Genomic DNA, 17,173 nt, shown 5'->3' with positions numbered 1-17,173 from the left:
TGGATGGGGCGTCCACAACCCCGCGGTGATTTACCTCTCTGCCGGCTGCTCCAGATACATGAAATGATGTACCTGTGCTGCTAGGGAGTGGTGCGTGACTGCTCTTGTAGCTTCCCTTTGCTTCCCTGTCAGAAAGTCATTTTTCTGCGGGGAAGCAAAGAAATCTGCAGGGGACATGAATTCTGCGCACAAGCAGTGGCACAGAATTCCCCCAGGAGTAACAAATACATGTTTGCAAAGCTCTTTCAGATCAGAGACATAATAAAAATGACCAATTCAGTTATTCTGTCTCCCTTTTATACTTTTTTCTCTCTCAACATTTGTTATTATAGGTTATTGTAACATCTTATGAATTTTACATACTTTTTACAGTTGAGCACAATTCGGGTAAAGTTGTAGGCTCAATTGTAACAGCACACAATCATAATAAATCACAGAAGTTCCATTCATTAACCCAGAACAATTCACGAGAAATTTTCTACAGCCTCCTAATGATTTCCCATGGCAACATGAAGATCTTACTGTTGCAAAAATACATGGCATTTAAGCAAAATAATATTCCACTTCAGGGACTAGTCAAAACCTGAAGATATAATATTAATTTTCAAAATAGGATAATGGATAGAAATGCATCTCCTGCCTTGGCTTTTTCCCAGAAAGACAAGAGAAAGAATATATGTGAATGAGGCTAAGCGTACACAGAGGAGCTTAGTATGGGGCCATTTAAAAATACACAATTTACCCACCAAGCAGCCCAAAAGTAGAATGTTATAAAATAGTGGTATGGGGTACTCTTCATTTCCTGCGACATTATTGTGATCTATGTGACAGAATGACTGACTGCACATTAGCAGTGAGAAAAGTCACTCCTAATTATACACTGTAGACTGTACAGCCAGGAAAGACTGAGGATGATGTGTATGTTTAAGATCTTTATAAAGTAAAACGAGGTTAACATGAAGGTCAGAAATTATGTCACTGTGGAATCCAAGGGATAGTTTCCTTGCCCATAATGTCAAAGGTAAAAGTAAATTTGAAAAAGACTGATATTTCAAAATTCTCTCACTCTGTACATGTCAAAGGAATAACTAACCCATTTGCTACAGAACATCGTCCTGTAGTACGAATTTATACCTGAATTTCATCTCTCATGAACTTGTGATGAACATCTTTCCTTGCTTTGATTCCCATGCCAGCATGGTATGTGCCACAGGACAAGTTTAATTTCATCAGCTCAGCAGCTACTTGTTCAGTGGTCTTCCTTGAAGGGCAATAAACGATAGTGGGTCCTTCAAACTCATATGTAGAGCTAAGGAAAATAATAATATCACAAATAAACAAGCCTCTTGTGAACCACACATTCAACATCTGACTCAGCAGACTAAGGGCTGCCGGGCTGTAGATTTTGCAGCAACTCTTCATTATCTTGGGCATTAGCAGCTTCAAAGTCTGCATTATTCTTCTCATTTATTTTTAAGATGTTCTCTCTAGGGGCAGATATCTAGCTGATTCAAACCGCTATCACTCCATCGACTTCCATACAGCTATGACAATTAACACCAGCTAAGGATCTCTTCCTGGATTCTTAGCCAGAGTAAGGATCTTGTCGGACACAAAGCAGTTCAGAAAAGATAAGATCTCTTCCATTTCTATAGTATTTGTTACCTGAAAAATTCTAAAGGTTTACCAATATCATATATTGCTGCCACATTACAACTCTCCCGTGTGATGTTCTGTCTAGTGCACGTCTTGTGCGAATCACAGTACTATTTTCAAATACACTTGCTGGGACTGAGGGTGCTAAGCATTTTTAAAAAGAGCCAAAAACTTGTGAAAATCTTTCCCCACTGGCAGGCAGCCTGTGGCCCACCTCTCTCAACACACTCCCCTTCTCTACGCCAGGCACACTTCCCGCCCCCCAGTCCCATTCTACACACCCTTGCTCCAACCCGCCCAGCCTGGCACCCTCCTGCCCACAACCCCTCGCTCCAACCTGCCCAGCCTTGCACCCTTCTCTTTCCCCTCACTGCACACATTCTCATTCCAACCCACTCAGCCTGCCACCCTTCACCCCACATCTTCTCAGATCAACAGCTCTCACATTGTTTCCCTACTTTCCAGCCATGCTGCCCTTGTAAACAAAACCAAACCCTCCCCTGAAAATAAAAGTACAATAAACAAACAGAAACAGCAGACACAAATACAGAGCTATATGTTGCCCATATGAATGGAATCACAACACAACGGTAGTGACCCATCAGCAACTACAGAGACTGCCACCAAAACCCAACCTTCTCCCGCTCACCCTACATACATATCATGCTTTCATTTTGGTGTTTGTGTATCTGTAAGTCAATAAAAAAAAGGAAGAGACTGTCTGTGCCAGCCTACCTGTAAGGAAACACATTTGGGATTTTTCATTTGCAGCCAGGCAAATGAAAACGTAATGCTAGAAATCAAAATCATCACTTTGAATTTGAATTTGTGCATAATCCTCGTCTTATTTTTCACATAATATGGTTTAGAAAGTAATCCATTCTACAGCTAAATATTAGCATTTGCATTGCACGAATGCCAAGATTAGTGCTCCTGTGTGCTGGGCACTGTACAAACACAGCGAGAGACTATCCAAGCCCTGAAGAACTTATAAAATAGACAGCACAAATGGTGGGAGGGGAAGAGAACCAGAGACCTGAAATGATTTGCCCAAGATCACTCAGCAGTTCAGCAGCAGAGCCAGGAAGAGAACCTAGCCTCCTGGTCCTAGTCCAGTCCAAGTCCACTTTGTTATTCTTGGTTTTGACCCCCAGTCTGGCACACGTTTGAGAATATCTGAGATACAAAAGCAGCAGCTGATAGAACAAGCAACCACTAAAGCCTCACCTTTCCTTTTTAATAAGGAACGGTTTTAAATCCCGAAGGATTTGTCCAGATTTTCGTCCAACTTCTAAGTATAGGTTAGGTCGGTCAAAACCAGTACATGTGACCTGAGGATTCTTTAGGTTTAGACAGCGCACTATGTCTTCTCTAACTGAAGGGCTCGCTGTTGCAGTTAAAGCAACAATAGGAACCTGAAATGAAAAGCAGAGAGAAATGATGAAAGGAAAAAAAACCAAATCTGAGACCCGTCATTCTTGCTTTTTTTTTTTTTTTTGAAATTGTGATTCAAAGTTAAGGGAAAAAATGGGAAGAGACTAGATATCCTGATCTGCGTATAGTCCCTGGAAAATTTGATGCTTCTGAAGAATAGAGACAATATTATACTTCCCAGAGCTTTTTAGTGTCACAAAGAAATATATATTAGCGATCCTTCCATAAAAACAAACGGACATTCACCTGTCTACATGGGGGAAACAGAAACTGTATTTAAACATATATTTTTTCAAACTGGATTTGGACAATTACCTTTACAGTTTCTTCAACAGGATTGCACACAATTTCAAATATGGGTACCTAAAGTTAGATACCTTAGGACAAGATCTTCAGAAACAGGAGCCAAAAGTTAGGCTCTTATGTCCATATTTCAGCCACCTACGGTTAGGATTTTCAAAGATGCCTATGTGACCAAAAGTCAATGAGATCTTTGCTTCTAAGTCAGTGGGGTGGTTTTCAAAATCCCACCTTTAGGCTCCTGAATCCATATTTAGCCACCTAAATTGAGGCTCCTATTTTTGAAAAATTTTGGTGCTTTGTCTATGTTTTATCACCTAAACAAAGGGCCTAATTTTCAAAAGCAGTGAGTACCCACAACTCCAGCATACACAAATTTGAAAGTATGGTGCCATAATGAATAAGATGTTTTAAGTCTAGCACCTGAGTGAAAAAAAACTAATCCTGCTTGAATGGTGGGAGCCCAAGTATAAGTACCTACATACAGACCAATATTTTCCCCATGACTAAAATGTGTCCTTTTCCAAAAAGGCAACAAAAACGTCACTAAGGGTCTGCATATTGACAGCCATTCACTGCATTAATATAAATGAGAATACATTATAAATCAAGTTCTTCCATCAGATGCACACACACACTTCCATCTCCTTTGAACTGAAATAGGACATGCAGGTGCATACATCTGAAAGCATATTTCATCACTATGAAGGCTTGAAAAGTAGCCACCCTAATTTACACGGCACAGGAGCATTTCAGGGCACACAATGTATCTGGTGTGCATTCTAGTTTTATTCAAATTTCTCAGTGCTTCAAGCATGTCTAAAGAAGAGCAATGTCAGAAAAAAAATCCTAAACCTACTAGAAAAATTTACTTTTAAACATAATTTACACCATCCTTTTTTATCTTATTTACAAATGAGCTATACCCTGGAGCCTCACCGAAGGGAGCGCTTTCTTTAACGAACCCAAAGTCCTAAATGAATTTCTGAAGTCATGCCCCCACTCTGAAATACAATGAGCCTCATCGACAGCTATCAGCGTAATACCTGGGGTTGGGGGAAAAAAAACAAAACAAAAAATGAACATATAAGTTATATTATAAACACTGATTTAGGAAAGGACACAAAATGTTCTAGAAAATAAAAACCTCATTTACTGAAGTTAAACTTTACAGTGAAGTCTGATCAGCCCTCGTCTACAATGCAGACGGGAGCCCTCGTAATTCCAGGGAAAGGTATAATTAGTTTGTGTGTTTTTCTAAAATGGCTTCTAACATAATGACCAGTGGAAATCCATTTCCACATTGACCTTTTTCATATGAAGCCATGAGAGATTCTGCAGATCTTCCTCCTCTGCTCCACTTTTCCCTTCACCATGTCCCTGGCCTTCAAGTCCATCGCTCATAAGATGTGTGTCACATCAGCTCCCCACTTCTAGACAACAAGGCATGCTTCCTCTCTCCTTTGGTGCCAACAAAGACTTCAGGCTAGTTTGCTAATATTCATCGAGGTGTTTATAGCTACTATCAATTTTGTTTCCTTGGTACTGAAATAAGGCCTGAGATTCCCAGGATTGCTCCAATCCTCTTAAGAGGTAACATGAGTATAGGTAAATCTGATGGGAGAGGAACTTCTAAAGCAACTCTTCATACTAACACATGCATCACACATTATGGTTTGAACGATCACTTTGTCTCTGCAACCAGTGCTTTTATCATCCTGTTATATAAAGGACTCTGCAATTTAAGGGCCGTGTCCTGGAGGTACCAAGCACACTCAAATCCTATTGACACCAATGGAGTTCAAGAAGCTGTTCGCATCTCACAGCACTGGGCACTAAATTGGGGAAATCACAAAGGTTGTTTGAAGTTGGAATTATTTTGAGTTGTCCTGATGGTCACTTGGGGCATTCGTGGCTTTACTGTGTTTAGTAAGAAAAATAGTTTATTAGACACAATATTTGTAGTGCATGCATTTATCAAGTGTAATATTCTGAAAAATTAGAATGCTAATATATGCTTATTATTTTTAATTTCTTGAAGATACTTCTGAGAACATTGAGTGCATGTTCCAACACCGATACTGAAGAGCCTATACTGATCCTTCTATTATACCAGTTCTTAGTAGCTGGTCTTTCATGCAGAATGAACATTATGCGCGCTCTATATCTATATCTAGTAATTATCTTAATGTTATTGTAACAGAGTCTGCTGACACCAGTCAGTCGGGATTGCCATAATGGACTCTGAACTTGCTGTTAGTGTTGAGAAACAGTGCTGAGAAATTCTCAAAACAGGGCATATTAAACAAATACAGAGAAAAAAATATTAAAACACATCACTGGTAGGACCTTTGAATAAAAGCATCGTAATCCAATTCCTATTCCTAGAGGAATTCTGCGCCAAAAAATTAAAAATTCTACTCACAATATCTTAAAATTCTGCAAAATGCTGCTCCATCTGTCAGCCCCGTGCAGGGCAAGTGTGGCTCGGACTGTCAGCCCCGGGTGGCTAGGGCTCCTGCTGTCAACCCCACACCTGGTGAGGCTCGGGCTGTCAACGGGAGCTCAGCCATGCGCAGGGCTGACAGTGGGAGCCCCACTGTGTGCGGGGCTGGAATTTGTGATTTTCATCAACAGGAAGCATTTTGATGGAAACCACAAATTCTGCATGAAAAAATAAAATTCTGCAGGGAACAGTAATTCTGTGCAGATTCTGCATTGCACAGTGGTACAGAATTCCCCCAGGAGTAAATTCCCCACAGCTCCCAAAATTAACCTACCACAACATACCAATGGTTTCATCAAGTTCCCGAAGTAACGATAAGTTCCCCGAGCAGAACTCTGGAGTTATATACACAACTCTATAGTGGCCCCTACAAAATTGGGAAAATACATTGTCATATGCAGCAGCTGAAAGAAATCCGAAACAATTCATCCAACTGAAATGAAAGAGTACAGCGGATAAGATGAAGGTGGGAACAATACAGAGAAGTTGTGAACGGGGAACATGAGAGGAAACGAAAGATGCAGAGAGAGGGTAGAGAGAATGGAAACAAAGGAGGGAAGGCAGGAAGAGAAAGAGGAAAGGAATTTCTTAGATTTTTAAGGCCAGAAGGGGCTATTATGACCATCTAGTCTGATCTCCTGCATACCCCAGGCCAGAAATCTCACTCAGAGATTCCTGCATTCAGCCCAATAACCGGTGGCTGAGCTAAAGAGGTAGAAAGAGATGTCCAAACTTGATTTAAAGACTCCAAAGGGGAAGAGAAGAGAAGATCAAATATTAAATAAAACAGAACAGTAACAATGAAAGGGAAATAGACTGAAAGACAAAGGAAAAAAGTCAGTCATAGCCTGTGCTGGAAGCAATGCATAAACTTAAATTTGCCTAACACTCTCCAACTTTAAGCCCTGTTTTCAGTTGGTTATCACTTTGCCAAGCTTTAACCATTCAGTCTGAAGTTTTCCCATGCCAGTTGTCTGCCTCAGGCTGAATTTTCTGGAATGGTTTAGTTAAAACAGTTCAACCACTTCTGAGAAGGAGGTCAGAAAAAATTACAATGTTTTGCCCATGCTACAAAAAAAAAAAACTATTTTCATTGAACCTCAAGCGTCTCCACGCTTTGGAGCAGGGACCAGAAATTTGGTGCGGGGGATGATGATGTCACTCCAGTGTCAGATATGCCTTTTGCCATCCCCATGAAAGTCTCCCCAAGTTTGGTCAAGTTATGAGCTTCTGAAAATCTCAGAAGAAATCTCTGCCCCCCAGCAGAGGTGAATAACTGGCAGCATCACTCTCCAAAGGGTCTGATCTCACTGAGCACGCGGTATCCTCACACAATTCCTAGATGCTGACTGGACTAGGTGTGTGCCATCCCAGGGGTGCCGGGGCTGAGCAACCCCTTCCCTGCCACAGGGAGGCACAATTGCCAGAGCTGCCGTGGCGCTGTCTGCCAGGACTTGGACAGCAAGGTCCTTCAGCTTGAAGAGAGAAGCCCTGAAGGCCAGATTAATTGTTCTTGTTCTCCCGGGTTCTCCAGCTCAATGGGAGCCCATAGGTTCATGGACCTTATTAGAGCAGGAGACCAGGGCCTTCTGTGTGGTGACCTGGTCATGGCATGGCTCCCAGTGAGGTTGGGAGGGCTCACCATGCCAAGCACAGACCCAAGGTTGATGCGTGTCTGGAGAGGATTCCAGGGTTGTGGGGTCACATTACACTCAGCTGAAGATGAGCAATGTTTCTTTGGCACGGAAACCCTGAAATGTCTTTTCCTTGAGAAAGCCAGTGCCACCTTTGGGGTAGACAGCTCCCAGATGGGCACGGGGGCAGCCAGGCTGATGCAGCAGCACGGGCTGACACAGCGCGGTCAGACTCAGACTTTGTGTGTCAGGGGAGCCGCAGGGCTGACAGCTCCTCTTTTTCTCCCACCCTGGTTCCAAGGGGGAAGACCAGTGCCACTCTCCTCCCTTTGAATGGCACTCATGCCTACCGTGACAGGAAGGGAGCTGGCTTCAGCATAGCTGAAGTGGCTGATGAAGTGGTCAGTCTTGGGGACTGGAAGCAACTTCCATGAGCTTCCCTGCTTTTGGTATCAGAGACTCAGGACCACAGGGTAGAATTCCCTGCTCACCAGGCACTAAGGGATTTTGTCTCAGCACAGGCACAGACTACAACCCACATCTAGGGCAGAGCTGCTGCTGCTCAGAATCCAATACTACCCATCAGAACACTCCACGAGATGGCACTTCAAGCAGCTGCTCTAGTACATCAAGTCCTGGCAGAGACGGATTGGTAACCCGAGCTTCTATTGAGGACAGGGCCTTCACCTTGTGAGTCCATCCCGAACAGTCACTAATTCATCACACGAGGGGTCGGGTTTAAACCCTGAGGCCTTTGCCTCAGCCATGAGGAGGAAAAATTTGATCAGAGCCACAGGGACAGCCAGCAATAAAGGAAACTAAAGTCTGCCAATAAAGCAGAGAAAACTATCTAACGCTAACTGAGTAATGATCTATCCTAACCAGTAAGAGCTAGGGGCAAAGTCTGATAGAAAAAACAGCACAAGAAGCAGGGGAAATACAATTGCCTTCCAACTCACTGCCACAGGCAGTAAGAGTCGTGCTCACTTTCCCACATGCCCTCCCATTGGAGGCAAAGGGCCCAACAGACTCTGCTGACCAAAAGGACCACACCACAAATCAACACTTGAAGAAAAATTCATACTTATTTCACTGCTCATTAACACGAGCACGACTTTAGCTAATTTAGCTAAATTCTTTTAAATTCTTTCCAGCAATTTAAGTATCTGTATTCAGGACCTGACAGCTGAGAGATTAAAAAGTAATGAAACTTACGCTTTGATGTCCCCTATCACATTTTTTGACTGAGCTGATCCAAGCAAGCAAGCTGCAATGCCTGACATTCTGTATGAAGAAAGCACAAGCAAGATATGGTTTATTCATGTGAATTTGTTTCTTGTCTCTTAGCCATTTTAGGATCTATGACAGTGTTTTGCCTCCCACCACATAACTAGCCTCTTGTGAAGGATCTTATCAAAGGCCTTTTGAAAGTCTAAATACATGTCAACCAGCTCTCATTTACCTCTACTTTACAGATCTATTCAGAGAATTCTAACAGATTAATGAGACTTAATTTTCCTTTGCAGAAACCATGCTGGTTAGACCCTATTGTACCATGATCTTCCAAGTGTTTTACTATTCTATTTAATTATTGTGTCAGCCAATATATCAGATGCAAATATAAGGCTTATTGGTCTATAATTCCTTGGATCACCTTTAGATCCTTTTAAAATATATAGGTACAAAATTTGCTACCATACAGTAAAGTAGCTGTTTTTAATGAGCAATTCAATATTTTTGTTACCAGCTCAGCCCCTTCATAGTTGAGATCTTTCAGAACTCTTGGATGGACACCACCTGGGCCTGGTGATTTATTGCTTTTTAAATTGTCCATTTGTTCCAGCACTGGAACATGGATCTCATCCAAACTGACAGCTGAATTAGTGGGTGTCCGAGACTGCAGAGATCAAATCTCTTCAGCGCCCAAAATTAATGAGCCAGTGGGCAGGTGGTGAATAAATAGGCACTCAGATTACATTGATGGGAGCAATATAATGTCTAGATAACAGGTTAGATACACATAAACATAATCTGGCCAGTATTTGTCCCCAGGTGCTTGTGGGGCAGCAAGATTAGTTTGTCGAGCCACTCACCTACATCATAGCCATTCATCTACATGATACCATAGTTTGCAGCAGAAAACAGCAAATATAAGGAAAGTTCTTAATACAAAAATTCCATCTTTGGTAAAGGCATTTTCCCTGTCTGGTTTGTACAGGGTGGAAGACACTGAGCCAGTGTAATTCTCCTTGAGAGTACATCTTGGTAATTTAGGAGAAATAATGGCATATGTATTGTAGTTAGATTAAAAAAAAAAAAGCAGCAATATAAATCCAGAAAATTCAACATTAATATTAAATGAATTTAAAGGTAGAATGGACTATTGTGATCATTGAGCCTGACCTCGTCCATAGCACAGGCCAGAAAATTTCACCCAGTGATTTTCACACGCGGCCTATAAAACTTTTAGAAAGACATTGCATCTTGATTTAAAGACTTCAAGCGATGGAGAAGCCACCACATCCTACGTAAGTTGTCCCAGTGGCTAATTACCCTCCTGGTTAAAAAAACTGTGCTTTAATTGTAGCCTGAATTTGTCCAGCTTCAGCTTCTAACAACTTCTGGCTCAGGCATCATTGCTTAAAGTCCAGAGAAGACCTTTCAGGTTCTGAGGTATCCCTTGTGGACTGGTCTAGCAGGTGCCATTTTAAGAGAGATTCCCTTGAATTTCTGGTCCTAGTAAAACAGGAGCTGAGGACTGAACAGCAAGAGGGTTCATGAGATCCCCTCAAGCACAAATGGCATCTGAGGTGGCCATCAGTCCAGGGCATCAGCCCATGACCAGAAGGGCAGAGTTTGAACCCCAAGGGCTTAGCATCCGCCATAAGGGCATAAGGGCAGATGGGAACATCTGAGGAAAAAGACTCACTGGACAAAAAAAGGGGAACCAGAAGCTGCCAAATGAGCAGAACTGCTGCTAAACTAACTATAACCTAATCTGAGTCATTACACAAACTAAAAACTATTTCCCCATGCTAATTTTCCCCCTACTGTTACTCACACCTTCTTGTCAACTGTCTGAAATGAGCCATCCTGATTATCACTACAAACGTTTTTTTTCTCCTGCTGATAATAGCCCACCTTAATTGATTAGTCTCACTAGAGTTGGTATGGCAACACCCATTTTTTCATGTTCTCTTTATGTGTATATATATATATATAGATATCTTCCTACTGTATTTTCTACTGCATGCATCCGATGAAGTGGGTTTTAGCCCATGAAAGCTTATGCCCAAATAAATTTGTTCATCTCTAAGGTGCCACAAGTACTCCTCATTCTTTTTGCTAATCTTTAATGTTAACGATGTATTATTTACAAGACATTCTCTAATTATTCACTAGCGGAGAAGACACTGGTGAGTTCTGACGGCCACAGGTGGCAGGAGGGAACAGAGATGGGTGCAGCAACACTTCTCTCTATTTCCAAGGGTGAAACGGAGAGAGCGAAGGCAAGAAGGAAGTGTTGGAGTCTACATCACCTGACGTCTTTAAATCACGATTGGACATCTCCTTCTTAAAGATCTGCTCTAGCTCAACTAGATGTTATTGGGCTGGATGCTGGAATCACTGGGCGAGGTTTTCTGGCCTGTGCTATTCAGGGGGGTCAGACGAGGTGGGCCTAAAAGTGAGTGTCAAAGATGCAGCCTTTCACACCAACAAATGGCAGATGCAGCATCTCTCGGCTTCTGTAGGGACATGGCATCTGCCTGCTACTGTTATACTACTTACTCAAGCTGCAGCACTTGGTCCTCCATCAAAGAAATAAGAGGAGAGATGACTATTCCTGTACCTCCTGTGTAAATGGGTGGGAACTGGAAGCACAAGCTCTTCCCATATCCTTAAAAAGAAAACATACCTCTAATGACAGGCATATTAAATATCTGAAATTCTAATTCCTCTCCAAAGCCTTATTTTGCGCCTCACTTTCCCCATTATTGTACTTCCTAACACTCAATAAATCCATGCAAGACATTTTTAGATCATGTTCCCTACAAAGCAGTCACAGAATCAGCTTACATATGTTCCTTTAACGTAAGGTGTGTACTTACCAGTTGCCATTACAACAAGATTATCTCTTCTGCCTTGTAAAACAGAAGAGATCACTTTCCACTGGACCCTTGAAATTAAATACATATTGATTAATTTTTATTTGCCTATAAGGAACTGTATCTTGCGCTACTATACAACATATCTGGCATCCACATGTGTAACATTAGAATTTAAAGTAAAACTGTCAGTTCAATAAAACCACACTTGAAACCACCTTCTTCGTATTCTAGGTGTGCTCCCTCTCCCCACTCCCTACTTACAGCCAAACCGTGGTTGTTTTTCTCCTACAAGAAGTCCCACTGAAGTCATATTGGGACTACGTGTAGGAGTAAGGCAAGCAGGATTTGCCTCAATCATTAGTTGGGGCTGGTCCTGCTTTGAGCAGGGGGTTGGACTAGATAACCTCCTGAGGTCTCTTCCAACCCTGATATTCTATGTTTCTATGATAAATGGAAGACTACAAATGCAGTAGATGCCAGTATGTTATTAAAAGCTGATCTTCAAATAGGTTTCTCAATTATTTTCACCACAAAAGGCAGAGAAATGATACACTGCTGCCAAACACAGCTTTGGTCCTTTTTGTGTGCAACTGAAGAGAGGGTATCAATGTAAATAAAGTTGAGAAAAATCCAAATTTGCCTTATTGTGTCTCAGAATTTACCAAATTGATTTTTCCCCAAACCAGTTTTTCACAAGATTTGCTCCATGACCATCGCAAGACATACGGCATTTTAAGAATTATTTTATCATATTTATATTGAAAATAAGACCATATAATGATCTAACACTGATAAATTTTAGATGTGTTGCAGTGCGCAGAAGTCATACACATTACTGGAGAGACAAGGTGGGTGAGGGAATGCATTTTATTGGTCCAACAGAAGATATTACCTCACCCATAGCTAATATCCTGGGACCAACACAGCTACAGCAACACGGAAATATGCACATTATTGCTCCTAGGTTACCAAGTAGTTGCTACATACCGACAGTTAAATTACTACATAATATTCTAGGCAATTTGTTATATGATGTATATAAACTAATACCGCATATCGGTTACGATGCCTTAGAAATCTATCCTCTGTATACTAGCACTGTTTGTAAAGCTATCTGTTTATCACTGCCCTTTGTGCATTACCACACTCTGTTCTTCCATACTACGTGTCTAACAGAAAAATACAAAAAAAAAAAAAAAACACAACCACCCCAGTTATGAAGTTTACTGTGACAAGAGTTAGTAATTTAAATTTCTTGTTGTTTGAAATATCTTGAGATATCTAAATTACCTTTGTTATTTCAAGTTTAACACCTTAATTACCTGGGCCTGCTAAGTGACAAGAACATGGATGTCTACTCTATAAGAGCTTTGATATAGGTACCTCACTATGAGATTTACTTTGACAGCTCCTCAAGGCCGGGGTTAGGCCTTTTTTGTGCATCTTCTACAACACTAAGCTTACTGTTGGTGGTTATCATAAGCAACAATAGAAAATCATTCTAAATTAAACAAAAGATAGGAACTGGACACGTACATTATATGATAATTGATAACACACTTACGGTTTAAAACCAGAATGCCCAAAATATGTCTTTAAGCATGTGACTTCTATTTCACTAGGTGCAGGCAACAAAGGATCTGAAGGAAAAACAACACATGCATATTTAGCTTTATTACAAGTGAAAAGCTATGGAATGAAAGAGATTAGGAAGTTTGTTGCTGTTCATTTCCTGGGCCCCGGATTCACACAGCTCTAACACGAAAGTCTAGCAAATTTGCAAAACACTGTTAGGAATGAAACCATGAATCTCTTTCTTCATGCCAAGTTGGTAAGATTACTTCTTCAACCTATATAACCCTATGAAATACTAGCAACCAATAACCTTAGCATATTCTTACCAATTTCTATTTGCAACACATCAGTTAAATATAACTCTTTAGAAATGGCTGGGGTGGAGACTGCCTAGCTGAAGGGAAGATTTCAGGGAGCAAAGGTTGGGCAGGCCAGGACTCACTTTGGCAGCACTTCCCATGTGCCCTGTCTCCACATAACCAGTTCCCAACCACTGGGTCAAAATCACCAGGGAGAAGATCGACCAGCCAGGGCCCACAGATGGAGCCTTCACAGAGCAGTGAGACAGACGTGATGAGAGGAAGACAGGCTGTGCAGAGGGCATCAGTTTGGGACAAACGATTCCCCATCCCATCTACCTTGTTCTGAATGTTTCCAGTTTTAGTTTGGAAGGAATCGCCTACGCTTAGCCAAGGACAAAATCTGACTCCAAGTTATCTTTTGGTCTCATAAGTATCAGTGAGCACTACTTCAGAACTTCAACGTCTGCTTGGTGTCTCCATGAGCAGTTAACTAAACACAGGGCTTTAAGCTACCTTCCAAGTCTGCTTTTACACACAGTACACAGTTATTGTCAACTTTTACTCATACTTCATATTGTAATTCAGTATTTACCCCAACTCTCCTCTTCCTCCTCCTCAATGCCTTCATCTTCCTCATCATCTGGAGAAAGGCGTAATTTTGTGCCATCAATTCTCTTGGTTTCAATGGAGATAGAGTCAGTTTGACTGATTTTAGAATTGTTTACATCTTCTATAGACTGAAAATTGGAAGTAAAAAGTTAACCCTTATTGTACAAAGGGGAAACAATAATGAACAAAACCTGCCATTTTGTTTGAAGCAATATTGCTCAAGGGCACATGAATTCTACTCTAATTATGGCCTGGCTCAGATCCTTCAGCATGAGGCACAAAGAAGATCAAGCATGTGAGAAATTGCCATTATTAGAGACCGACATACCTTCAAATGTTATTGTTTTATTAATTTAGATTCCACTAAATGTTACCTTTTATAAGAGGAGGTTGCTTACCTGTAACTGGAGGTTCTTCGAGATATGTGATCCCTATTAATATTCCAATACCCACCCTCCATCCCCTCCGCTGACATACTCAGCAACGACTGGAATACATATAGGGAACATCACTCGAAGAAGAAATGGTTATTCTCATTTGCCAAATACATGACACTCTCTCCAATCCTTCCTCTGAGGCTGTCTTTCAAAATTTTAAGAACATCTGTTCAGTGTTAAATAGCTTCTTTCAGGACGTGTGATTAAACTGCTGGGCAACAGCTTTCATTTCTGATTCTCTCTCTTCCTTTGGGATTCTGTTCTGTGAATTTGATTGGGAGCGGTGGGAACTGAGGTATTATGAAAAAACAGTCTTGTTCATTTCTAATGACTTGAAAAATAGATGGAGAAAGAATGCAGTTCCTGATGTGATGTGACGTTCAGTGGGACAAGTAAAATATGAAAAGCTTGAGTATTTTAGCAGTACTTTACTACTAAAATATCCCTTCCTACTCACTCACTCATCAGCCAGCATTTCATAGACTAGAATGTAAATAAAGCTCACTCTACCACATGTACATAACAGAAAAGAACAGTGTCGGGATAGCTTGTGAAAGGAAGATAGGTCCATCAATGACTATTAGCCAAGATGGTCAGGGATACAACCCTATGCTCTGCGAGTCTCTAAACCTCTGACTTCCAGAAGCTGGGACTGGTCGACAGGGGATGGATCACTAGATAGTTGCCGTGTTTTGGCCACTCCCTCTGAAGCATCCAGCCCTGGTCACTGTCAGAAGATGGATACTGGGCTAGATGGACCTGTGGTCTGATCCAGTATGGCCGTTCTTATGTTCTTATCAGGAAAGAGCTGTTTAACTTTAATTATGTGAGTTCAATGGGATGGTTCATAGGCTTAATTTGAAGCCTGTGCTTCAGTGCTTTGCTGGATTAGGGCAAGAGTGAGGGGGAAGAGAATGAGTATGACAGGATGATTTCTGATTTTTGTCAAAAATACTTAGTTTTTGCTGGGAAAAAACCCTACACTATAACAAACAGTCTTTCCCCTCTCTTTTCCACCAACCAAAATGACTAGCAACTACCTCGACGAGGGAAACAAACATTATGGCACCTACTTTAAGCATCTCCATTTCCAGTTCTTCGTCACTTTCAATGACACAAACAAGATTTTGTTCATTCTCTCTGGAATATGGTTCCTAAAGGAATATTTCAAAATAAGCCTTTATTTCACTGAAAGTCCACCGCCCTCTATTCCTCTACTAGACACATTATTTATATGTCATTCAAGTGTTAGTTGCAGATAACTCTTAGCTAAACAACTTGGTCTGGACCCTTCCCATAGTAAAACATGTTTGGAAAAATTTTAGGAGAACACAGCAAATTTCCATAGAAGTTAGAAGATTCCATTTAACCCGGATACAGACAAACCATGCAAATGAAAAGAAAATAAAGTAAAATCAATTACAGAAACTAAAAGGAATTTATCACCATAAAAGAGAAGTCCCTAAAAGGGCTGCAATTTATGAACTCTGTAGTCCAAATCATGCCCTGTGAGACACCTGCACATCTCCAGTGACTACCATGAGAACTGTGAAGGTGTGTCCAAGGACAGAATTTGGCCCTGTACCCCTAAAATTCATATTGTAAACATATTATTCACAGTAGAAAGAGTGAATCTAGAGTTTGTGTATGTGGTGAAGTAACAAGGATCTAAGTGATAGCAGCACTAAAGAGAGGCTCAGAGATCGACAGGTTTCGTGGATATTGACCAGACTAAAGATTTAAATTCAGCTTTGGGAAAGCAATTCAATATCCCTTCCTCTCGCAAACATTAACTGTCACTCTGTGAGTCAACTCTTTAAAATCCCTTGGTAAATTAACAGTAATATCACTTTTCCTGGTAACGTTCATCATTTGTATGGATTTTAATCCATTACCTCAGGCTGGACAGCTTCGTTTAGAATTTCTTCGTTGGCCTTAAGTTCCAACATTTGAAGTTCGAATTCAGTAATGTCCAGTGACATTAAGCAGTCTCTGTCTGTATTCTCCTTAGATCCTTTGTCTGCAGTTCCATCTTTCTGCTCAGGCTTACTAAGTTCCATTTCACCACTAGTCAGGTCTCCCTCACTGACACACAGTAACATATCACCATCACGGTCATTATTTATATCATCTTTAAGTCTTGTAGGAAATTCAGGTGTTTCGGCCTTTTTTTCTTCAACAACGGTAGACACAACTTCAGCGTTCGTTAGCTCTGCAACACAGCTGCTCCCCAGCTCTGCTTGGGGGTTGGATTCACCAAGCAACACGTTTCTTAAGGCACCTATATTTCCTGATACATCGGTTAATATTTCTACAGCTCTGTTAGGGGGGAAAAAAGGAGAATTAAATAAAGCTGTAAATAAATGACAGGGGGTCAGAGTAGCAGCCGTGTTAGTCTGTATCTGCAAAAAGAAAAGGAGGACTTGCGGCACCTTAGAGACAAACAAATTTATTAGAGCATAAGCTTTCATGAGATGAAGTGAGCTGTAGCTCACGAAAGCTTATGCTCTAATAAATTTGTTAGTCTCTAAGGTGCCACAAGTCGTCCCTTTTCTTTTTGTAAATAAACGGTTTTTGTGTATCTTACCAGTGGCTTTTTAAAGGCAGTTCT

At 41.1% G+C, this 17,173-nt stretch overlaps 1 protein-coding gene across 2 annotated transcripts in view; it reads right to left on the bottom strand.

The window, feature by feature from the left end:
* Positions 1-17,173, bottom strand: part of WRN (WRN RecQ like helicase) — a 113,139-nt gene that overhangs the window by 41,923 nt on the left and 54,043 nt on the right. For both annotated transcript variants that reach the window (XM_074950380.1, XM_074950382.1), the window contains exons 9-19: positions 16,458-16,881; positions 15,636-15,716; positions 14,109-14,253; positions 13,204-13,279; positions 11,640-11,707; positions 11,320-11,428; positions 8,746-8,814; positions 6,181-6,263; positions 4,330-4,436; positions 2,884-3,071; positions 1,135-1,309 (exon numbers count right to left, since the gene is read on the bottom strand). In XM_074950380.1, coding sequence (XP_074806481.1) covers positions 1,135-1,309; positions 2,884-3,071; positions 4,330-4,436; positions 6,181-6,263; positions 8,746-8,814; positions 11,320-11,428; positions 11,640-11,707; positions 13,204-13,279; positions 14,109-14,253; positions 15,636-15,716; positions 16,458-16,881 — 1,525 coding nt within the window. The remainder of the gene's footprint in view (positions 1-1,134; positions 1,310-2,883; positions 3,072-4,329; positions 4,437-6,180; positions 6,264-8,745; positions 8,815-11,319; positions 11,429-11,639; positions 11,708-13,203; positions 13,280-14,108; positions 14,254-15,635; positions 15,717-16,457; positions 16,882-17,173) is intronic.

Source organism: Natator depressus, chromosome 4 (genome assembly GCF_965152275.1).
Source record: "Natator depressus isolate rNatDep1 chromosome 4, rNatDep2.hap1, whole genome shotgun sequence".
Lineage (NCBI taxonomy): Eukaryota > Metazoa > Chordata > Testudines > Cheloniidae > Natator > Natator depressus.
The sequence above is the reverse complement of the archived record's forward strand: the minus strand, read 5'-3'. Positions and strand labels throughout refer to the sequence as shown.